At 37.6% G+C, this 25,621-nt stretch overlaps 1 protein-coding gene and 1 pseudogene across 1 annotated transcript in view; one reads left to right on the plus strand and one right to left on the minus strand.

Annotated features, from left to right (window-relative positions):
- Positions 1-25,621, plus strand: part of DNAH11 (dynein axonemal heavy chain 11) — a 299,232-nt gene that overhangs the window by 64,575 nt on the left and 209,036 nt on the right. Inside the window, exons 27-28 of the mRNA XM_055314731.1 lie at positions 13,036-13,185; positions 16,417-16,650. Of these exons, the coding sequence (XP_055170706.1) occupies positions 13,036-13,185; positions 16,417-16,650 (384 nt within the window). The remainder of the gene's footprint in view (positions 1-13,035; positions 13,186-16,416; positions 16,651-25,621) is intronic.
- LOC129502982 (U4 spliceosomal RNA) lies at positions 23,604-23,757 on the minus strand (annotated as a pseudogene).

Below are 25,621 nucleotides of genomic sequence, written 5' to 3' on the forward strand. Positions count from 1 at the left end.
TAAAAGTATATTATTAGAAAAAAGTATTTCCCTTCCTCTGTGGTGCAGATGACCAGTCAGGAGTGACCAAAGTGGGCAGGAAATCAAGAAGGAGCAGTTTGAGTCCTCTAGATCTCAGTCTGCTGCTTTCCCTCAAGTGCTTCTGCAAAGTGAAGAGACACTCAGAATTCTTGGTCTCTTACTAGGGAATAGTCAGTGGTTTTGGCAGTTAAGCCAAATAGTTTGGCCTTGCTACACTCTTACGTTCTTTCCAATATCAGAATCCCTTTTGGACTACCAGCCACCACTTTTCGTCTTTGCCTTTGGTCCTTAGATTCCTGAATGTGTTCCCTGTAGTGTGACCAAAATAATATGGGAACTGCAGCTTGTGGCATAACAAGGCAGTTTTGCCAGGAAAGAAACCCTTTGTGGGTAGATAACTCATGTTGACATCTTGTGAATGACTTGAATTCTTCAGGCACCTTCTTCCACTCGCCGCACTGAATTTAAGAGTGTTGGTTCAGAGTGGGAGTTTCTGCAGTTAATTATGGAACTCGATCAGCCTGAACAACTCAGCCCGGGAGGTCTGATACCACTACAGCCTCCATCCAGTAAGCAGAAATTCCCAAGTGGATGGGAATGCCAGAGGGATGAAATCAGTGTCCTGAGGGGCTTCGGTGATTGTTAGCTGTTGGGGAGCTTGGTTAAGATCACGTTTTAAAGATGTTCTCCTTCCAGAATGCACCCTGACCTCCCAATGGCATGAACGATCTAAAGGACTTGTGTGTGGACCCTGTTTAACTTCAGTGATCAAAATCTCTGGTAGTTGCCTGTGGAGATACAAACTTAAAGGTGTAGTTGCAGGATTCATTGGCATGGTGCAATAGTTATGTGCAACTGGTTTGGAGTTACACATTCATTATTCACATCCTTTGATTTTTTTTTCCCCCTTTAGAAAAGCATCCTTTTGTATTTTTCAAGTGGCTGGTATAGTGGTTGAAGGCAGATGGAATAACAGTCCCTTTGTTACACAGTGCCTTCAGATAGCTGAAAATTTTGTGTAGTCAAGATGTTTTTAGCCACTGAATCCTAATAATTTGAAAGATCCCTTTGTTCTTAAAGAGTTTACACATTTTTTTCTTTGCTTGTCCACTGCCTGATGAATGAAAGCTTCTCCATGATGGATCTATACTAAAGAAAGACAGACTTGCAAGGAATGTGCTACATTGTATTGTCTAATGTGGGGTAGCCATGAACCAGTGGTGGCCATTGAGCACTTGAAATGTGATGGCTGGGCAGCCCAGGTGGCTCAGCGGTTTAGCGTCGCCTTCAGCCCAGGGCCTGATCCTGGAGGCCCGGGATCGAGTCCCGCGTCAGGCTCCCTGCATGGATCCTGCTTCTCCCTCTGCCTGTGTCTCTGCCTCTCTTTCTCTCTGTCTCTCATTAATAAATAAATAAAATCTTTAAAAAAATGTGGCTGAGAAATGGAAATTTTTATTTTTTATTTTTATTGATTTTTTTAAAGAGAGGGAGCATGTGAAAGCACAGGGGTGGAGAGGGAGAGGAAGAATCTTAAGCAGGGGTTCGATCTCATGACCCTGAGATCACGACCTAAGCCAAAATCAAGAGTCAGACCATTAAATGATTGAGCCATCCAGGTGCCCCTGAGGAACTGAATATTTAAGTTCAATAAATTTTAATTGATTTAAATTTAAATACTGACATTTCCAATAAAAAATAAATTTATAAAATAAATAAATAAATAATGACATTTGATTCAGTCACTGGAAAGCGTAAATGTGTTTGGAACAACTTGAGCATGTAAATCTACTTTTGCAACAGTATATTTTATGAAATTGAAATACAGATCAAGTATTTGTGATGAAAAATCCAAATTGAGGGGAGCCCTGGTGGCTCAGTGGTTTAGTGCAGCCTTCAGCCTGAGGTGTGATCCTGGAGACCTGGGATCGAGTCCCACATCAGGCTTCCTGCTTGGAGCCTGCTTCTCCCTCTGCCTATGTCTCTGCCTCTCTCTCCTTCTGTGTCTCTCATGAATAAATAAATAAAATCTTTAAAAAAAAAAGAAAGAAGAAAAATCCAAATTGAGATGTGCTATAAATATATATACCTGACTTGCAAAATTAACTATGAAGAAAAGAATGTAAAATATCTAATTTTTTATTATATGTTGAAAGTATTTTGGATATACTAGGTCAAATAAAATGCATTCATTTTACCTTTTTCTTTTTACTTGTTTTAATGTGGCCACTAGGATTCCACTGTTGGGGAAATCGAGGCCACAGTGCATTCTCTAAAATGAGAAGATCAGGGGGCACCTGGCTGATTCTATAGTAGAGCATGGGACTCTTCATGTGGGGTTATGAGTTCAAGCTCCACATTGGGTGTAGAGATAACTTTAATATATATATAAAAGATTTTATTTATTTATTTATTTATTTATTTATTTATTTATTTATTTATTTATTTGAGAGTGAGAGAGCACAAGCAGGAGGAGCAGCAGATGGAGAGGAAAAAGCAGGCTCCCCGCTGAGCAGGGAGCCCAGTGTGGGACTCAATCCCAGGACCCTGGGATCATGACCTGAGCTGAAGGCAGATGTTTAACCAACTGAGCCATCCAAGGGCCCCAAAATAAAATCTTTAAAAAAATAAAGTGAGAAAGTCAGGAATACATATTTACGAAATGTTTAATGTTTTCATCAAGAAATGTCCTTCAGTAGTGTCAACCCAAATCTGCATAAGAGGAAATCTGCCAATTTGTCTATTAGGAAATGCCCAAATTTTCAGTGATTGCATTAAACTGATACCTTTAATGGACTAGAAATATGGGCATTTTGAAAGGTGCTTATGAGGCATGGGCTTGATATTAGGTGACAAAAAGCCCTGCTGGATCTTCGGGGTATGTATGTAAGACCCTTCATTTCCATAAGCACAGTGTGTTTCTGTATAGTGTTTGCTCCATTGAGTGAATATGTCTCACCATATGAATTCCAGAAATCAGGATGGTAGAGCCCAACAGTTACTCATAGTGTGTTGCCATCTTTTCTCATGGGATTAGCCTTCCTTCAACAACTAAGGTGAAAAGGGCTCAAAATTCAAGTGGTGAGTGGAGGGCATGTAAGAGTGAATGAGTTTTAGTTGAAATACAATCTATAAAAAGTTGCAACTTCTTAGAGGAAGTAGGAAACTAGAGGGCTGTGAGATAAGTCAAGTGGAGGGAAGGGTTGCCCTTGAGTTGAGGCTGGGGACTGAGGATGCAGTGGGGAAGAGGAAGGAGAAGGAAACAGGCACAGATGGTTATGGTTTCGACCATCTTGCCATTGTCTCTGTTGAACTTCAAGTCGATTGTGAGGAAAAGAAGCTGCTCACATGAGTATAGTTTGTCATAGAAATGGCCATATGAGAGCAGATTCACATGGCATAGTCTGGGACTATATCATGTTATAAATGGATGCCTTCGTATAAGGGCAGCCTCATGCTCAAAAGGACAGGCATTTAGGTGTGTGGCAAGAAAATAGACCATCTAATTTTAAATGTTATAAATTGTATATCCCATGGGGATTATCCTTGATTATCCTAACAAAATACTTAATATATAGTTAACCTCAAATGGTAGACCAAATGGTTAGCCTCAAACAGATAGTTTTTTTGTTGTTCATTTTGCGAGTGTGTTTGTCACTGCTTAGATTTTTGTTTACCACCCCTTCATTGGAATTCTTTCCACAGCCAATTAAAACTTATACAAAATCAGGGGTATTACAATGTAGAAATAAAATATCACCTTAATGTTATGAGATCCAAAAATTAAGTCTTATAAATGTGGAATCATGCCACCAAGGAGTTTTCAGCCTTGCTGTAGCATCTAGAACTCCTGGTCCTAGCCTTTGTTTGGTATCACCTGATAGAAGTTGCTCAGCTTCCGCTTAAATTGAGTTGGCGGGGCTTCTGGCTGTAAGAGATGAGCTTTTCACAGAGTACTGTGCGTTCTGATTCTGAGAACAAGTAGAATAGCTGGGTAAAATAGTTAACTAGATCTGTTTAAATGCTTCACAGAGTTCTTAAGGAGCATCGAAGAATAGTCCAGAGTTCAAAGGCTAATATGTGAGCAGAAAGAAACCATAGAGAGATTTGCCTGATGTTCCCTTGGCAACATTTGGCTATTTACAAGACATAACAGAGTCTGAAAAGCTGATCAGAGCTTTCATCAGGATTGTGGAACTAAAAGCAGGAGAAAAAATAAAAACTAGAATCCGACATCACCAAGGAGGATGCTGTGCCTAGAATCTATGACAATGACAATGAACGGTTCTGAGGTCATTTGGATATAAATGTGCAGGGATGGGAAAAGGGGGCATCTACCACATACTGTATCTAAAAAAATCAATTCTAGGGGAATGTAGATGTAAAAATGAAGGTTCAGTGAAATGTATAACATACAAGAAAGGACGATCTTTAAGCAGAAATTTCTTAAGTTGGGCGTGAAACTATTGAGTGTAGGGGAAAGGCTGACGGGTTTGGCTGTATTAAAGTTGAAAACTGCCTTATCAAAGGATGCTGTTGAGGCACTAACAGTATAAGCTACAAAGTGGGGAAGATGTTAGCAATGCCTCAAACAAACAAAAGACTCTTATGCAGAATATGCAGCTCCTACATCCAAAGAAATGAGGACAGATCGATAATCCGATATAAAAGTGGATAGAATACATAACCAGGCTGTTCACAAAAGAAAGTATTGTAATGACCAGTAAACAGGGAAAGTTGCTTGACTTCGTAAGTCAGCAGAGAGATGCAAAGTAAACAAAGAAAGATACACTTGTGCTTCTGGCCAAGATGGAGTAGCAGGAGCTAGATTTACCCACCTTCTTCAAAGAACCCAAAACTTTGACAAAATATAGGCAATAAGACTTTTTTAAACACTGGACAACAGACAACAGAGGATAGCAATTCATGACAGACTTGGAGCAAAAGAGCTCTGTGGTGGTTCCAATTGCTTCCCTGAGTGAGTTTCCAGGCATGGTACAGGGAGGGGGAACCAGGAAGCATCTGATGGGCTCACAGAGTTGAGGGCTCAGAGCTGAGAGTCCAAGGAGAGCAATTTAGCTAGCTTGCACAGCTGAGTACCAAAGAGGAAAGAACTATGGAGAGAGAACCCCCAGAAACTTTTAGAGGGGCTTCTTAGAGTCTTTAGCAGTGGGAATAATCAGCACTAGATTATACACTATGCCAGTTCTTCCAAGCAAATCTTAAAAGCAAGACCCAAAAGGGCCAAACTGTTTCCAAGTAATTCAACTGCATCCCAGAACAAACTCAAGAAGTTAGGAATAAAAATATATTCAATTCCAAGCAGGGTAACTTCGCAATGTGTGACATACCATTAAAGATGACGGGACATGGAAAGAGTCAGGAATATTTCACTCTCATAATGAGGAAACAAATCAATCAAAACTGATACAGGGCAGCCCTGGTGGCACAGCGGTTTGGCGCCGCCTGCAGCCCAGGGCATGATCCTGGAGACCCAGGATCGAGTCCCACGTCCGGCTCCCTGCATGGAGCCTGCTTCTCCCTCTGCCTGTGTCTCTGCCTCTCTCTCTCTCCCTCTCTCTCTCTCTCTCTCTCTCTTTCACTCTGTCGCTCATGAATAAATAAATTAAAAAAAAACTTAAAAAAAACTGATACAAACATTGGGATTAGCAGACAGAAACATGAAAGTTACAGCTATATTTGTATAGTCAAAAAAATGGAGATAGGGAAAAGAAAAGAAAGTTCCATATGTGTATGTTGGACATCCACAAGCAGAGGAAGGGAGACAGAAAAAAATATTGGTGGGAAAACAGCTAAAAGTTTTCTCACTTGATGAAAAAGTAGTCATACATAGCTTTAAGCTCAGTGAACCCAAACAGAAGCTACAAAGAAAACTGTATCAGATTACTCAAATTGTTCATAACCAGTGATAAAGAAATCCAAAGATCATCCATAAAGTCACATTATGTACAAAGGAGTAAATGTAAGCATGATGAAAGGCTTCACAATGCAAATGAGAAAATAGTGGACCAACAGCTTTAAAGTACTGAAAGGAAAAAAATCCACCTACAGTTCTTTATCCAATGAAAATATCTTTTAAAAGTAAAGTCAAAATAAAGATGTTTCCAGCTGAAACATTCAAAAGCTGAAAGATTTCATCACCAGCAGACTGGCAATACAAGAAATGTTAAAGGAAGTGCTTCGGGCAGAAGGAAGATGATACCAGATGGAAATCGGGATCTACACAAAAATTGTGAGCATTGAAATGTTAATTGTATGGAAGTAGACAAAACAGGCATACCAGCCATCCATCAGAGAGCAGAATGATAAAAAAACAGAGACCTTGATCCTACACCAGCTCAAATCCTGGTTCTGCTGCTTAGTGGCTATGTTACTACTTTACTTTTCCGAACATCAGTTTCCTTGTATACCAAACTGGGAAAAGAATAGGCACTATCTCTGGTTTCTGAGCACGAAACCAAGCATGTAAAAGTATGTAAAGAAACAAGACAAGTAATTATAATATTATAAAAACAGCCACAAATTCTTCCCCTCCATGCATCCGTGCCCTTTCAGTGTGATGGTGCGTTTTCATCTGGGCTAGAGCTTGTAGCTCCATGTGTATTGCCACGTGACTTGTTTTGGCCCGAGGTATCCTTAGCAAGAGATTGGACAAGCTCATGCACATGAGGGCATACTTTATGGCTGCTTTCAGAAACCTCTGACTACCATGTCATGAATGATCCGAGGCTAGCCTGCTGGATGGTAAGCACGTGTCCGTGCCCAAGCTACCAGCTGGGTTACCAGCACCTATGTGAGAGAAGCCATGGATCACAAGCGAACCACAAATGATCACAGACCAGCTGAGGCATCTCAAAAGCTGACACACAGAGCTGTGAGCAAAGAAGTTGTTGGTGTTTTAAGCCACTGAACTTTGGGGTAGTTAGTTACACTGCAGAAGCAAATTAAAACACATTAGCTGGTATTTACATATACATGTGTAAATACGTGAATATACATTCACCGAACTCGAGGACTTGTACGTGCTACTACTGATTTAAAGTAAAAGATTTTACTTGAAATTTAGAAACAAAACAAGAAAATGACTATCAAATGCCAACCCATGGAACTAGTCTTTTCTAGTTTCTTTGCATTTTTTTTTTTTGTTTTGTTTTTGTTTTCCTTGCTGCAGCTACCTGGATAACAACTGTGGCATTGTTCTGATGTCATTGAATACAGGGGGATTGATGAGAATATCATGAATTATTATTTCCCCCTGTTGTCAGTTTGCACATTTAGTTCCTCAGGCTTTGACGTGACTTGGGATTAGAAAAACACATACACTCACACAACAAGATACCGAGATCAAACCCACCAAAAGGCTAAAATGAAAGAGCCAATACTAACTAGTGGCAAGAATGTAGAACAGGGAGATATTCCTATCTAGCCAGTGGGATTATAAATTGATATGACTTCTCAGGAAATCTATGTAACAGTGTCTAATAAAAATGAATGTAAGAATACATTATTTTCCAGCATTTTCTGTTCTCAGTGTATGCTCAGAAGTGTATACATATGTGGACCAAAAATATGTATACGAGAATTTTCATAGCAACATCATTATTATTCATCATAGGCCCAACTACAAAGAGTCTAAATGTCCCTTAACAGTACGATGGATAAATAAATTGTGTTAACATTCCTACAGTGGAATACCACAGAGCAATGGAAAAAGCCAAACTAGTGCTGCACCTAATAACATGAGTAAATCTCATGAACATAATGTTGAATTATAGAAGGTAGACACAAAAGTACATATTGTATGAATCTACATTACCTAAAGATAATGTCCATTTTTGAGAGGAGAGATGAGTGGCTATCGTGGGATATGAAGTGTTTTCTGGGCGCATATATATCCTGTTTCTTAATTGTTGGTGATTACAAGTGTTGTGTTCACTTTGCTAAAATTTATTAAGATGTACACACATGATTCTTTTTACTTCTCTCAACTTTGAAAATGTTATTTAAAAATTCAACACTTGTATTGTGACTGTATATAAATTTTTGTATGCATGCTGAAGATGTTAAACAGAATAAGCAGTGATCTATATATGTCCAAGTTATATTCATAAGTGGAGAGTCAAATGGAAAAACATTAAATATCTTATTTTTAGTAAAAGCAAACTAGTAAAAGCATTTTAGTAAAAGCAATGTGTCTTACTTAGTATTGACTATAGTGATGTACAAAATTTATAAAAAAAACTCTCTTTGGATTATATAAGTAATTGCATCCATTATTGAAAATATGAAAAATGTAGATCAGAATAATACACTGCTAGATACTATTTTTGAATGATTGCAGTTTTTAATGTGTCTATGTTTATGTCATATATACTTAATCAAAATTGGAATGTTCTTCTACAGTATGTTTAGTGTCAATAAAAGGTTTCATTGTATGAATATGCCATAATTTTTTTTAAGGTTTTATTTATTCATGAGAGAGACAGAGAAGCAGAGACATGGGCAGAGCAGGCTCCCTGTGGGGAGCCCGATGCGGGACTCAATCTCAGGATCCCAGGATTACGACCTGAGCCAAAGGCAGACAAACACTGAGCCACCCAGGTGCTCCTGCCATAATTGATTTAATCGCCTTCTAGGAATTTTTTGCAGATTGAGACTTTGAATGATGTTGCATGTCCATTTCCCTGTACACTGTCACTGATATGGAGTAATATTTAAACAAAAGAGTAACATTTTGACAGATTGGCTTAAATTGTTGTTTATATACAAATTACAGACTCATTTTCATCTTATTCTAGAGGGATAATATTGACAATGGACAGGACTGCCTACATTTTGGACATTACTTATGTCCATACAAACATTATCATCATGACTCTTACCATAATTATCTTACTATTATGACTCATACCAAAACTCTTATCCATAAATATGAATAGATGAGTTAATGACTACACAGGAATAAATCTTGAAGCACTCTCCATGCCAGGAGTGAGACTAGGCTTTTATGTTTATCTCAGTTAATCAGCAGAGGCATCTTTCATAGATGGAGCCAATATGAAATTAGATACAGACAAAAAGCAAGTGGTAAGCTTTAAGAATGTAATAATAAGCTATAGTAATTTCATTTTTCTTTGCCTTTGTTTTCTAGGTGAACATAGGGTAGATCAGCTGATGTGATCACTGTATTGGTTTTCATCTTACATTATAAAATTACATACATGAGTTTATATTTTTTAATTAGTTTGTTATTTTTTAATTAGTTAAAAACTATTAACTCATTTATGAGTTAAAATCTTAAGAGATTTTTAAGATTTCTTTCATTGGGAGCTCTTCCTGTGCACAGTTCCCACGTATAGATATTTCAGTTACCAAGGATTGGTTAAATAACACCAGTGCCCCAACAACATGGTTCAAAGTTAAGATACTACGGTATATATTAAATGCGAGTAATTGCAAAAGACATAGATTTCATTGATAGTTGTTGACAAAAATTACTGAGTGAATAACAAATGTGCGTCATACCTTATGGGCATTTAAGATAGACCTTTCAAAGTCTGTCCATGACTGGCCATCACGCATCTGTTACTCTGCATAAACACAGGTAACAAAGCATATAGTGTGTTACCTCCTTGTCCTCAGTGATGAAACATGTAACATTTTTATGGATACACCTAACTGAGGGAGGGAATTTAATAAAATTGGAAGCCTAGCAAAGCAATGAAAATTGATCATGCTAAAAGTTAAATTTGTATTAAAGATAGATGTAGTTACAGAAGATGTTCACTGGGAATGAAGGCTCTTTACAATTTTGGAAATTCTAGATTTGTAGCCAGAGGATTTTGGTGAAAATGAACTTACTGATACAAATGAACACAGTTGTGCCAAAATGGATGAAAATGTCCCAAGGGAAATGTGGGAAATACCAGTCCTCTTTCTCTAAAACAGCTTCACATTAAAGAGACTCTAAAAGAAATTTGACGACATTGAAAACTCAAAGGATAAAATGTTGGCAGCTGATCCAAATTCCAAAAGGAGTATGACCTTTCTTTTATTGCTAACCTTTTAGAAACCTGTGTAAGGTATAATGACATTTCTGATTATTTATGATTTGAAGTGTTCAAATCTTTCTATTTCTTTAGTGAGAAAAATAGGCCTATAAAGCACTGATCTTCTTAATTATATAAAGGTATTCTTAACATCAAGCTAGTAAAGGATTTTATTTTACTGCTAAAAAATACAAAGAAATCTTCATAGAAGAGAACAAATTGGAGGACACCAGGGCCCCATTAGTTAAAAAAACAAACAAAACAGCTGTATTCTCTCAGAAGTTTTCAATGGAAGACAAGATATGAAAACATCCAACTTCAAACAAGCCGGGGATAAGTATAAGAGCACTGCAAGCCATGGATTTTGCATTTCCTGGTCACTGGGATTGAGAGACTACAAGACTAGAAGTCCTTTTGAAACTGTTTTCTCACCAAAGCAATAATATCTGAGAGTGTCTAATAGTTGAGGTCTCATTTATCCTGCAGCTTTTCACCTGAATATTATTTAGGCCCATTACACAGTAGAAGCCATTAAACATCTGTGTACTTCCTGGCCACTTCAGCTGTGACAGTGAATTGTTAGATTATTGGAGACACTTTCTGTGTATAAATGTCCTCTGGGTAATGTACAGGGATGGAGGAGGATATGATAACCCAAGCACTGATCATCAGCTCTTGCTCTGTCTACCTTTAAAGTAAGTGAGAGTCTCAAAAAGTCATCTATTTTAAACTCCAATTTCTAGCTGTGAATTCCTTTAATACTAAAACTGCAAATACAGCACAAATGTTAAGGCCAAAAGCTTCAAAGATTAAATCACCTTTAAGGAGTTCCTTACTAATATTGTTGTTGGTCTTGTCACACAGGAAATTTAAGCAGGTTGGTGTTGTTCCTAGAAGTGCTATTGGGATAGTTTTCAAGTCCAGTTAAACTGTATTTCAAGAAAAACTCATGACAGAGATGGCATCTATGTGCTGCTGGTAAATGCTATATAGCTTTAAACCATCTCCTGGTTATCAGCACCTTTCATTTCTATTGAGGTACAAAGTTTACATAACATAGAATTAACCATTTTAAAGTGTACAATTCAGTGGCATTTTGTACACTAACAGAGTTGTGCAAACGTCACCTCTTTCTAGTTCCGAAATATTTTCATCACCCCAAAATAAAACCCCATGCCCATCAGGCAGTCACTCTGCATCCCCTCCTCCCTCCAGCCCCTAGCAACCATCAATGTACTTTCTGCCTCTATGGATTGATCTATTCTGGACATTTCAACTGAACAGAATCATACAACGTATGGTCTTTTGTGATGAGCGTCTTTCATTTAGCATGATGTTTCCAGGTTCATCCAGGTCATAACAGAACTTCTTTCCTTTTTGTATCTGAAAAATATCCCTGTGTGCATATGTGCCACATTTTGTCCAGCCATCCATCATTGGACGTCTGGGTTGATTCCACCTTTTGGCTATTGTGAATAAGACTGCTGTAGATACTTGTGTACAAGGATTTGAACATTTGTGTACAAATACCTGTTTTAAAATATTTTGAATATATACCTAGGAGTGGAATCGCTGGGTCTTCATTTTATGTTTAACTTTTTGAGGAACACCAAACTTCCACTCAGCAGCATTTATTTGTATCATGTGTAGGGAGGGGCCTCTTTTCCCCATTCTTGATGCTGCCTCAGGTTCACTTTCTGCTATTCAGTCTGCCCCAAAAAAGGTAGAGTGGCTCACCTCATGGTTTTCCTTGTGAGTCCACCTCCAGAATGCACTTTGTCTTCTCCGGTCCTCTGTGCCAGGACCTCTGGATGGAGAGCCCTGTCCTGGTCTGTGCTGACGTAATTACATGGACAAGTATTCCTCTTCTGGTATTCTGTATTCCAATTAGGCTTTAATTTCCAGATTGGCCTCTGGCTGAACAAAAGATGATCTGTGTCTTTTGATTTGGTTTGTTGTATTTTTCATTTAGTCTGGGGCCTACAGTAGAGTTCACTATGCTATTGGAGGTTCCTTTGGAGATGCTATAATTTAGGATATAAAAGTTAATGGTGCCAGAATTTGAACTTCATAGATATGGCCTGGATTTGGAGGTTTAAAACCACTTAGTTTTAGTAATGTCAACTTGATAAAGTCCTCTAGTATTTCAGCTTCAATTTCCATATCACTAAAAATGGGGAAATCATATCCATTTTCCTTATATAACAAATATACCATAGGGTTCACTAAAGTGTCAAAGCAAGTGCATGATAACATAAGACCCCACACAAGAGTATGGTTGTATGTAACTTAAAATTTCCTTTCAGATACTTTAACACAGCTTTCTTGTAGTAAATGACCTTTTATAGTATAAGTATATATTTGCATTTTAAAAACATGACCACAAAATTTCCAGCAGGATGATTGCTACAGGTATATGGTACAGAGAAGTTAGTAAGTGTCCAATCTTCAAGTAAAAAACATAGGTAACTTTTTTATGATAAGCATTTACCATCTAACGCCTGATGATGCAGCCAGTGTCTGGCTACATCTCCATCCAGGTCATTTTATTTATGTATTTATTTTTAAATATTTATTTTAGAGAGAGGGAGCCCATGCATGCATACACACCCCAGAGTAAGGGGAGGAGCAGAGGGAGAGGGAGAAATCTCAAGCAGACTCCCCACTGAGCGTGGAGCCCCATGCTATACTCAATCTCATCACCCTGAGATGATGATCTGAACCAAAATCAAAAGTTAGACGCCCAAGCCACTGAGCCACCCAGGCATTGCCATTAAGGTCATTTAAACTCTGGAATTTAAGGAGTGGTTTTTATTTTGAAGAAAAACATTTCAAGACAACTCTGTGACTATATAAAGAAAATTTTGTGAATTCATATGGCATCATCAGCAGATTACCTGAATATATCTTCAGTAAGAAATGTGCTTATCTTTTTAAATTATCTCAGGTAACACGTCACCTTGCCAAACTCTTTGACAGCATTGCAGATCTGCAGTTTGAAGAAGGTCAGGATGTGTCCACCCACAGAGCGATTGGAATGTACAGCAAAGAAAAGGAATACGTCCCATTCCAAGCAGAATGCGAATGCGTGGGCCATGTAAGATTTCTGAGGTTTTCTGTGCTATGGGAGTATTTTGGGGATAATTTTTAAAGGTTGAATTGAACAAGAAAAAAAAGTCACCTCCTGTCAAATCAGGCCCTGGTTAGTTTTGTGCTCAGTTTCCTTTGTACCCATGGCCAGTGTGACAGCTGTGCCATGTCTTCGTCTGCTGTGCTTCCCATTTTGTGTTCATGTGACTTCAGCACCCTGTAGAGTCTCTGAAATGCTAGCAGTTGAACTGGTCAGGAAGGATTGTCGCAGATTGAGTAAGTGGACCCCAGAAAGAGAAGCAGGTGGGACCTCAGTGACTAAGCCTCCTGCAAAGCCACTGAGAGTTTGGGTGAAACAGCACCTTGCAGGAAAGCATGTTTTAAAGAGGCTTGTGGCTCAGGGTTGTGATGTGAATGTTCTAAATGGCTGCTCATAAATAAAGTTGATGGAGTCTACTGTGCTGATGTCACGTTCCCTAATTACCATGTGCACAGACAGTTAAGTTAGCATATTCTCCTCGCACAGCCAAATACCTCAAAAATATTCTTAATGGTTAACTGCAAGAATGGCTCATTATGATTTATGAAAGAGCTCTTGGTGTTTCCAGATGATGTAGAGGGATTGCATTTTTTTATGATGATGCTTGTGCAGCTTGAGATAATCCGCAGAGTCCCTGAGACAGTAGCCTCCATTATAGAGCTATTTGGGTTGAGGTGGGGTTCCTTAAAATGTCCCTTGCAGAAACGTGATGGGAGCCTTTTTTTTTTTTAAGCAGGGTTTTTCTTTATTTCTTTCTGCTGCTTTTTAATATTGTACCAAGAAATCCAGCCAAATGAAGGGGAAACAGATGGTGGATTACTTTGATTAAAATATATTTTTTGATCTCTTGGGCTCTTTAGGATATTATTACAGTGATTAGAAAAAGTCACCATAACCTATCTTGACAAAAGTGTGTTGCTGTCTGTTCCCTCCCCAGCAGACTGCTAGCCGACTGGCATAGTGCCCAGAAGGAGGACAGGCCACTTGACGGATATGGTTGTCACTAGTAGGAACCCTTGGTACTGAGAGTTTTCACATTTTCTAATTTGTTCAGTGTAAGCAATTTAGGTCAGAGACTCGAGCTATATACCACATTCATCCTCTGATTGCCTTTGTTTGATAAAAAGATGCTTTTCCTTTTGGTCTTGTCTCTCCCCTACACTTTTATGATTGCTCCTCCCAATTTAGACTATTTGTATTTTCTTTGATTAGTGCTATTTGAATACCTACTATGTACCAGATGCTGGGTTGAGTTTCTGGGGATCCTGAAATGAATAAGACATGATCCCTGTCCTTGAGAAGCTTTTAGGCTCTTTGAAGAAATGGATAATTGGCAGTAATGGGAAGTGGTAATTGTTGTTATAGAGAGTCAGGCAGAAGCTGAAGAAACTCCAGAAAGGGAAGGGATCAAACAACATCTCATCAGAGCTTAGTTCTGAAATCATGCTGAGCTAAGAAGCCATTGTTGGCATAGTCATATGAACATGAGAGGGTATACCAACTTATACGGTCTTCCCAAATGGACTGGAAAGTTCTTGAGAATAGGTGGCCATATTGAGGACAGGGATCCGAGTATTTGGGAAATGCTCTAACGATACCTGATTTTCTGAAGGAACTAGTTGCTGAGAAGCATCAAGAATTGTGCTTCATTAAAAAAAAAAAAAAGAATTGTGCTTCATGACTAAAGTAGTGATGAGATCAGAGACCTTGAACTCAGGCATGTGAATAAAACCCAGTTATAAAATCAGGGGTGAAGGCTTTTTGGATGTTGAGGACATTGCTAGGGCAGTGCTAACTTTTTCTTTCAGTAGGCAAAGCTGTTAGCTCATTAACTACACATTACTCCTTCCCAGTTCTCCAGAGAAAGATTCTAGGAATGAATGTTTCTGCCATCTTCATAGTGGAAGGGCAAAGAAGTTTCTTCTTTTTTTTAAAGACTATACTTATTTGTTTGTTTGAGAGAGAGAACAAACATGAGTGGATGGGGAGCAGAGGGGAAGGGAGAGGGAGGGGGAAAGAATCTTGAGCAGAGCCAGATGTGGAGCTTGATCTCCCCATCCCTGAGACTGTGACCTGAGCTGAAACCAAGAGTTGGATGCTCAACTGACTAAGCCAACCAGGCACCCTCCCCCTGCTCAAAAAACCAGTTTTACCATCTTCACGATCTCATGTTGTTCTTGGAATTGACTTTTAATAGTCATTTTTTATTGCTGAGGTCAACTATTTACAAATAGTATACATACCCTTTTTGTTATATAATGGAAACAGATATATGGGTAAATACAACAAAGCATATTTGGGTAGGATAGAAAACTGGTTAAAATATATTTGTGGGGATAAAATAAACTTGAATTAAAAAAAAAAGATTAACTTTCACAAGTCAGCAGTTGTCCTATCTCTTATACTCTCCTGCTGTCTAATTTTTGACAAGTGTGAAGATGAGAACCAGTAGGAAATATAATTAAGATACTTGCTGGAAACACTTTGTCCTAAGACTAAGAACTAAGAAGATTTTAAAGAAGAATGTTCAGTATATGTAAAAATTATTTTAAAAAAAAACAGTTTTTCAAAATCAATCTACCACTATCCCCAAAGCTCCAGGATATTATTCTAACATATTATTCTGTAGATCGCTGGGAGTTTGGTTTCTCAGAACACTGTGCCTTATCACAGGGGATCTTGGTCCAGAACCCCCTTGTCTTCAGGTCTGAAAATGAATAATTGAGAACACTTCCTCTGTTGAGGCTGCAGAAAGTTATTTGCCATCCAGTGGGTGAAATAAGATGAGCACTGTTCTAGGAGAAATCAGGTTCAATGGATTTGATGCATTGTTGTTCACTTTACTCCTTGAGTTATACCTCTTCTAGTGTTCTATCCAGATTTCAAATAAATCTGGGGTGCCTGGGTGGCTCAGTCAGTCAAGCATCTGACTCTTGATTTCACCTCAGATCATGAGATTGAGCCCTGAGTCTGACCCTGCGCTCAGTAGGGTGTCTGCTTGAGATTCTCCCCCTCTCCCTCTCTCCCTCCCCCACCCCACTTGTGCTCTTGTGTGCTCTCTCTCTCTCTCAAAATAAATAAATCTTAAAAATAAGTCTACCTGAGGCCTCTCAGGGGGCCTTTGAACCCATGGGGGGCTGAAATTATCTCTCTTCTGTAGTTAAGTCTGTGCTAAATTGGTTCACTTTGCTTCAAAAGGTGGAGACATGGCTCCTGCGACTTGAACAGACTATGCAAAGTACAGTGCGACATTCTATCACAGAAGCCATAGTGGCCTATGAGGAAAAACCAAGGGAACTGTGGATCTTGGATTTCCCGGCACAAGTTGCACTAACAGGCTCACAGATCTGGTGGACAACAGATGTAGGAATAGCCTTCAGTAGACTGGAGGAAGGCTATGAAACGGCCCTAAAGGATTTCCATAAAAAACAGGTATTTTATAGATTCGTGATTTTGAGACTTGAAGGGACTTGAAGAGGTAAACATTGATTCCTCCATCATTTACGGAGTGTCTTCTGTGTGCTGGGCGCTATGTTGGGACGATTTTAGCAATCAGTGCTTTGATTTTTCTTTTTCTAGCTTTGTGTTATCCTTCCGGTTTGCTACATGGTTTAAAAAAAAAATCACATCCATTATCCCCCCAGCCTCTAGGATATCACACATCCTTAGATATGGTGCCTATTTCTGTCCTTCTGTATAAGACTCTCCATCTAGGCTAATGGTGTATTTATTACAAAATACGTACACGATCTGCATGACTCAGAAAGATGGAGGGCTGTTGGGCAAAGACAGATGTTTTCATGTATTTTGGGTTTTGGTTAATTACAAATCACAGATGAGCAATTTTGGAAAATGGTCTATTTTGAATTCCATTTTATTCACCCCACTTAGGTTGTGACCTCTCCTCAAGCCTCCCATCCTAAGGGATGCTAGTAGTTGTGGCATAATTCAGACTTTCTGTTGGCTTTTAGATTAAGAGAATATTAGGCTTGAAAGGCATTTAAATATTAGTGTGTCTACCTTTCTTGGATAAAGTACAAATGCAGAGACACTAAGCAATTTTCCCAATGTTGTACAATTTGTAAGTAACACTGGCAGGACCCGCAGAATTCAGAATGCTTTCCACTGCTCTCCATTGCTTGTCCTCTTAGCAGTAGTTTTATTTTTTTACATTTTTAGAAAAGATTTTATTTATTTATTCATGAGAGACACAGAGAGGGAGAAGCAGGCTCCCTGTGGGGAGCCCCATGTGGGACTCGATCTCAGGACCCTGGGATCACACCCTGAGCCAAAGACAGATGCTCAACCACTGAACCACCCAGGCGTCCCTCTTAGCAGTACTTTTAATTCAGCCCCTTAAACATTAAATAGATTCAGAGAATGAAGGGTACTTGTATCATTTACACATTCAGGAATTTCAGGTTTAGTGTTTTGATTCTTTTAATTTTGCTCGAATCTTGAGTAGAGATCCCCTGATTTACTTATGTTACCAAAGAAGTCTTTGTATTGTTTACTTTTGGAGAGAAAATATTCTTCATGTACAACTTTAGGAAAATAGGGCGCAGGTTTTATATTTAGTAGGCTTTAAGTTACAAGATTGGATTTTTAAAAGTGACTGATTTCCTCTTAGGGCAATAGCTCTATGATTTTAGTCAATGCCACTTGGATGAGGAAGCTAAGTAGGTAATTTTTTTTCATGGACATTAATAATTAAATTGCAATTAACCATATATGGTTTTATTATAAAAATAACTTTCTAGTTAATTTATTGATATCTATGCTTTTATTAAAAGTACTTTCATTATCTATTGAAATAAGGATTTTTAAAAATAGTTATAACATCCTCTCGTAAGTTTCCAGTATTATCAATCTTGCTCAAACTTAAGTTTTTTTTAAGTTTTCATAGATTCTCTTCCCACAGGTGACCATTGATAACATTTTGGCATATTGACATCAAACATTTTTCCTCTTTCTTTGTGAATGTGTAGACATCTATCTGTCCCTCTCTGTATAAATATGTGTCAGTGTGCAGCTGTTTACATAAATGTGTATTTGTGCTGATATCTATCAATATTTCTAAATATATAGAAAATTTTTTTACATTTCATACATTTTGTTATTTTGTATTTTCACTCAATATTATACTTACCTTTTTTCTTGCTGTAAATATATATCAAATTGACAATAAAAATGGCCAAATAGAATTCTTTTATATGGGTATGCAGAATTATTTTTTCCTTCTCTAGGGCTACTCTGATAGCCTGAGGGCTGATCAAGTACTGTTCCAGGTTCTGTGGTTCCAGAAGTGAAGGTTTTGATTTTATGGTGCTTATGTTGTGGTTAACTGTTAGTAGATCTTACCTCTTCCTCACAGAGTACCTTGGAAATCTTTATTCTGATCTCCACTTCCTACTGTACATGCTGCTATTTCATTTAATTTTCTTAAAAGATTTTATTTACTTTTAGGGAGAAAGCATGAGCAGGGGAAGGGGCAGAGGGAGAGAATCTCAAGCCTACTGTGCTTAATGTGGACCAGATGTGAGCCTTGATCTCATGACTCTGAGGTCATGACCGGGGCCGAAAACCAGAGTCAGACACTTAACCGACTGAGCCACACAGGCAGCCCTAAAGTAAATTTTTTTTAAATCAACGATTACTAATGTAATTCTAAATCTTAGATTTACCAACATATTTAGGAATGACTTTGGTCCTTTTTTTTTTTTTTAACTCCATTTCTTGTTTTAGAATCCATTTCCCTTCTTCCTGTAGTATATCTTTTAGTGGTTTGTGCAGTGACGGATGATAAGTAGGACATTGGCTGATTCCTTGTCTTTCTTTTGAATTCTTTACAGTTAAGGCCTAAAATTCTAAGTTGAGAATTATGTTCTTTCAGAATTTGAAAAATACTCTGTTACTTTATGGCCTTCATTGTTGTAAACGTTCAGGTCAAATTATTTTTCCTTCATAAGCAATCTGTCTTTGGTCTTTGGCTGCTTTTATGATTTTTTTTCTTTTTGTGATTGTGATATTTTCATTTTACTGTATATACTTGTATATTTTTTTTTCTCCCTGCTTTTAAAATTTAGCGTGCTAAGGACTCTGTGAACTTTTTGAATCTTCAGTTTCATGTCTGTCTACAATTTTGGAAGATTCCCCTCCATTTCTTTTTGGATCAATGCCTGTCTTCCATTTGCTCTATTTTCTTCATTGAGAAATTTATCTGCTATATGTTAAACCTTTCCATGCCATCATTCCTGTCTTTTAACCTCTATCTCATATTTTCAAACCCTCTGGGGTTTTTGTGCTATAATTGAGGTAATTTTTTGAATAGCTTATTATTAAATAATCTCTGCACCCGCTGTGGGCCTCACATGCACAATCCCAGGATTAGGAGTTGTGTGCTCTACTGACTGTGCCAACCAGGTGCCCCTTAGGTGACTTGTAGAATCTATCTTCCATTTCACTAATTTTTTTTCTTAGAGATTATGATTAAGAAAAAAGTATTGAGGTCCATATTATGTGGTTTCAAATGTCATCTCTACCATCAGTTTATTAGTTGTGCTGTCTTGGGCAACTTATCTAACCATGTTGTGCCTCAGTGTTACAGTAATAATAATAGCACCTATATTCACAATATTGTTAGGATTAATTAATATATTTATTAATTAGGATTAGTTATGATTAGAATTAGTTAATATATTTGAAATACAATTTAAAAGTGCCTGACAAACCAGGCAGAATTTAGAATTCCACTAATTAACCAACTGGGTGGCTCAGTTGTTTAAGTGTCCAACTCTTAACTTTGTGTTAGCTGTTGTTACTCTTAAGAAAGTGACAATAACAATGGTGTCTAATGTGATGCATAATTAATTTATTCCCCCAATTTATCATAACATTAAAAAATATACAAAAAAAATTGAATTGTATAATGATGTGCAAACCTAACACCAAGATTCTACAAAGAACATATTTTCTTTATCACATTATCTATGCTATATCCACCCTGCTATAGATCCCTCAGTCCACCTTATATTTATGACTCATTTCAAGGGAAATTGCAGATGCCAGTAATCTTAACCTATAAATATTTTAGTATAAATACTCATTTCATCAGTTGAGTTTTGATTATTGTATCTCAATTTCCCAAAGTTTTTTTTGGTTCTTTAAAAATCAGTTTAGGATGACTTACCCCACCCCACCCCCCTTATAATGTCTTGTTTCTTCATTATGGTTTATATTTTTTTTCTGAATTCTTTGAAAGAGACATTTATAATAGTCTCATTTAGACTGTTGTAATGCTAGTTCTTTTAAGGCTGGTTCTTCTTTTAAACTGAATTTTTTTGTGTGTTCATTTTTAAAGTTGATGTAGGTTTAGTCTTTGTACAAATTCTGTGCGCCCTAGAGAGAGCATGTGTCCCCATAGTGCTTTTCTTCCATGCCTCTTCGAGGTCTCCACAGGTTTTGTGGATGCTGGATTAATTTTGGGGTTGATTACTCAGTCAAGGATTTCCAGATCACATGGCATGGGCTTGAAGTTTTGATATCTCTAAGGGGACTTTTTCCCTCTCCAAAGGCTTTCATCTTGCTTCTCTGAGCTGGTGGGTAGAATTTTTCTAGAGCCCTTTACTGGACTGTGTAAGACTCTAAGAATCTCAGCTACATTTCAGCATCTCAGTTCCGACTCCCAGCCTTGCTCAGGAAGTGTAAGAGGCAGGAGACAGAAATGTTGCATTCCCAGGTGGCAGTTTCAACCTCAGTCCCCAGATGTTTGAATCTGTACCCAAATCCTACATTAGGCTGCCATGACATTTGCATGTTAACCACATTCTACTTTGAGATACACTCCTGGCATCAGGGACTATCACACACTCCCTCCCTCCCTCTCCTCCTCCTTCCATCCCCTTGTCTCCTTCCACCTTTCTCATGTTTTGTTATAGACTTTGCATGTGGGTGTATTTTTTGCTTTATTTAAAAGTTTGTGTGTGTGTGTGTGTGTGTTAATGAAGGAGTTGCCCATTCATCTTAATCCAGTATGTTGCAGGGGGTCTATTATTACTACTACTTAATACTACTTAAACCTTAGCGATTAGGTTGGTTTCTTATTTTTAGCTATCATTAATAATACTTCAGTAACTAGCCTTGTATATGCATATATACATGTTGTACATATTTTTATTTTTTTTCAGGATAAGCTTCTAGAAGTAAGATTGCTAGGTTAAAGAGTATGCCTCTTTTAAGCCTTTGGAACATTGTGCAAATTTACCTTCCCGGTAGCACTGTAAGAGAAGTGTCCACTCTCTCCCGTCAGCAACATTGGGTTCCTTCTTTTTATTCTTAGAGCTAAAGTTGTTCATATCCCAGAAGCTCAGCATATTCCACTAATTAACAGAATTTAGGGTTTTTTTCTCCCTTAAAATAGTTTTAAAGTTTTCCATTCTGTTCGAGAGTTATGTAATGTTTTCATGCTGAATGGGAAGCAGACAAGAAGGTTTATGAAGAAGGCATTTATCTGCTTAATTATGAAACACTTCTAGCACAAATTGAAATGTTTGACAGACCAGCCAACAGATGCCTTCCATACAGTGTTTCAATTTTGCAACTGATACTAATATGCATTTTAGAGAAACTAACATTTGAACACTGTTGAAGCTGTAGTGTGGTTCATGAGAAGTGTGTTCATCTAAATTGAAACCCCTTTAGTGTTCTCTATTCAAAAATGGATGTAACCATCTGTTAGAGTTTGTTTTTAATTAAAATTACTTGTGCTAATACTGTGAGCAGTTTTTTAAAATGAACGTTAGTCCTTTAAAATCACTTCATTTTAAACTGAGATCAGAGTTGGCCATAATTGACGATCTATCTATACGAGAAATTTCTTTGCTTGCTCCTCACATTTTTATGTGTAAAATATTACACTTATAGTAAATTTAATTTCTCAGATTTGCGGGGTCCTTGGCCAAAATATTTTGTTTTGGAGGCTTGGGATCTGGTAAGAAGGATTTCCTGCTCTTACTTTATTATTAAGCCCCGTGAAAATCATCAAAGAAGAGATGGAAACATTTTGGACTTGAAAAGCTTAATTGCTACTGTGCTGGGACATGACCCAGAATCCTCTCAGTAAGACTCAAGATGAGCAATATAAAATCATCCATCCCCTCTTCCACAAAGACTAAGAAATATATATAAGAAAGAGACTAATTTTGCTTCTTAGGGCTGGTGTTTGGCCTCATTTTTAGTCATTGAGAAATTCTTTCACAACCAATTGGATACAATGTTGACAGTATTCCTACCTTATTCCAATTTTATTGCATTAATAGGAAAGCCTATGAAGCCTGAAGCTACTCAGTGTATATTGGACACAAATTTTTGTTTACGCCTCTCTAGAAAAGTGTGATCTGATAGCTTCATGTTTTGTAATATAGCAGGAACCCATGAGTGGAGCACATACTCTTTACCCCCCTCTGATCCATTAAAAGACGCTAGGTCATCTTTTCCATAATTTACCAATTTAGGAGGCTTTTATTCAATCTTTCGTGAATCAGACAGTATCCAGTCTAGAAATGAGCACCAGAGAGCTGATAAAGCAAGGGACTTTTATTTTTTTTTAAAGATTTTATTTATTTATTCCTGAGAGACACACAGAGAGAGGCAGAGATGTTGGCAGAGGGAGAAGCAAGCTCCCTGAGGTGAGCCCCATGTGGGGGGCTCGACCCCAGGACCCCAGCATCACACCCTGAGCCAAAGGCAGACACTCAACCACTGAGCCATCCAGGTGCCCCAAAGCAAGAGATTTTTATAGTCCCACTGAGCAGGAACAAGGAAATTATACTGGGCATTTGCTGATTGGTTAAATCGGGTTTACCTTCCTCCTATGAATCAAAAGGAAGTCTTAGATCTGGATCAGGTAACTTGCACTGAGCAGGCAGGTGCTGAGTCATTGACGTAGGTCTGCCTCTCTGAGAAAGCTGACCACAGAAACTTAAGTCTTGGTTTGCTAACACAGGGTTTAGCATGAGCGACTCCATCTTGGGCTTAACCAGGTTACTTTAGCACAGCCAAAATTTTATGGAATGACAAGGGAGCAATAAAATCATATTTGGATGCTGGACCAGATATTTTGAGGAGTGCCTAGAAGTTGATGTCAGATGAAATTGATCATTAAGAGCAGAGAAAACCACAGGTAAAACAAAAAGAGACAGTGATAAGCTTATTTTATCCAATGAAATTATAGGGAAATGACAGACTCAGATTCAATAAATAAAAAATATTGTGGGGTCCATGGTCATGGATAAGGAGTAAATGAAGAAGAGGTGGACAGTTGGAACCTTCTGTCTCCTGTATAGCCTAAGAGATTTATCATTGGGTATGTTTGCTCCGAGGATAAAGCCCTGAGAAGTGCTTCATAAATACTGTGAGGTGTCTACTAGGAACTTCTGCTATTACTACATCTTGACCCTCTATTTGGGCAGCTTTTTCAATTAGCAATAATCGCACCTCGGATAAACCTCATTGGCTACAATACTGCTACTGTGCAAAGCTTGGACAGCTTTTTCTTTTTCTTTCTTTCTTTTTTTTTTTTTTTTGGCAGCTTTTTCTTTGAAGGGTGGGATAGAAATATTTTAGGGGTTTTTGGCTGTATAGTTTCTTTCACATCTACTCATTTCTGCTATAGTAGTAGAGAAGAAGCCATAGGCAGTTTTTAAATGAATAGACATGTTAAGATTCCAATAAAACTTTATTTATAAAAACCAGAGTGAACCAGATTTGTCTAGTGGCGTGTGGCTTGCCAACCCCTGTTCTAGAGAAAGTAGCAGAACAGATTCTGAAGTAACTCAGGATCTCTACAGTGACAGATATAATAGAAAAAGAGATTTATTAACCATATGTGGTGTGATTCCAGTCTTATCCATAAATCCAGGAATTATTTCTTTGAATAGACCATAACAACAAATTTTTGCAGTTAAAAGGAGAAAGCAAAAAAAAAAAAAAAAGAAAGAAAGAAAAAGAGAAAAGATCAGGGAAAGGAACCATAATTTCCTAGGAGAAGAGATTTTAAAAAGATCGTATAACACTATGTGTGACTTAATATTTTATGCTTAATATTAAGTCTGAAATTTAAATTAAATGGATGATTTTCCATGAACATTGTTTCTGAAATAAATTCAAAATAAGGTGGAGACCAGACCAGTAACCAAAGAAGTAACTGAAGTGGTAATCAAGGTAGTTGAATTTGCATACCTAGCCCTAAAGTTGAGCCCCACTACAGTGGTTTTATCAGATATTAAAAAAAGATAAATACCATGTTATATCACCTGTTCTAGAGTGTAGAAAAAGATGGAATTTTTTTACTCATTTTGTAAAGTTCTAAGAAACTTGATAGAAAAAGTGAGCATGGATAAAGTACAAAAGAAAATTCTGCTGGCCAATCTCATTAATTAATCTATCCTCTTTTTGGTCTGGATTTTTCACTTATTGTTAGGAGACCATCTTTTGTGGATCTCAAATTTTGTACATTTTTTTGAGCAGAGGTACTTAACCACTTTTGTTGTAGAGTATCTTCCAAGATTATTTGTTATACAAACATTCTTGGGAGATAGCCTCTGTAGTGTTTTCTCTCTAGAGCAAAAGGTAGATTGGCTTACTGTCCAGTATAAAAATTTAAAAATCTCCAGGGCAAAGTTCAGACATGGTTACTATCTGAGTGGGTTCCTTAAAATCAAGGTTCCTCTCCTGTAACACAACTCACTGTGTATATAAGCATTATGTGGCTCTTTTGGGGTTATCCTTTAAAAGTTGGGGATTGGAAACTGGTGCAAATGCTGATACTTTAATACTGCTTAATACTGTCAGTGTGACTAATAAACTGTCCTTTATCTGTGACCCAGAGGCTCTGTGTCTTCTGCTAACATCCCTTTAGCAGTACCAGGCTGACTTTAGCATGCAAGTAAAATCTCAGACCAAAAATAAATAAATAAATAAATAAATAAATAAATAAATAAATAAATAAATAAATAAATAAAATAAAATAAAATCTCAGACTATTCTCATTTCTTAAGCATGTTGTTGCATGTGTTAAAAGTTCATTCTTTTTTTGTTGCTGAGTATTCCATTGTGTAACTCTACCACCCTTTGTTTATCCATTCTGTTGATTTACATTGGGGTTTCCAATTTGAGGCTACTATTTCTAAAGCGGCTTGGCACTTTCTTGCCCAATTCTTTTGATACACATAGATTTTCCTTTCTCCCGGATAAAGTATCTAAAAGTGAAATGGCTGAATCATAGGGAAGGTATATGTTTACCCCTTTAAAAAACTGCCAGACAGGTCTCCATTGTTACATTCCCATTAACAAGGTGACACAATTCTAGTTGCTTCATATACTACCAGTATTGGGTGTCATCAGT

This window comes from Nyctereutes procyonoides, unplaced genomic scaffold (assembly GCF_905146905.1).
Source record: "Nyctereutes procyonoides isolate TBG_1078 unplaced genomic scaffold, NYPRO_anot_genome, whole genome shotgun sequence".
Classification (NCBI taxonomy): domain Eukaryota; kingdom Metazoa; phylum Chordata; class Mammalia; order Carnivora; family Canidae; genus Nyctereutes; species Nyctereutes procyonoides.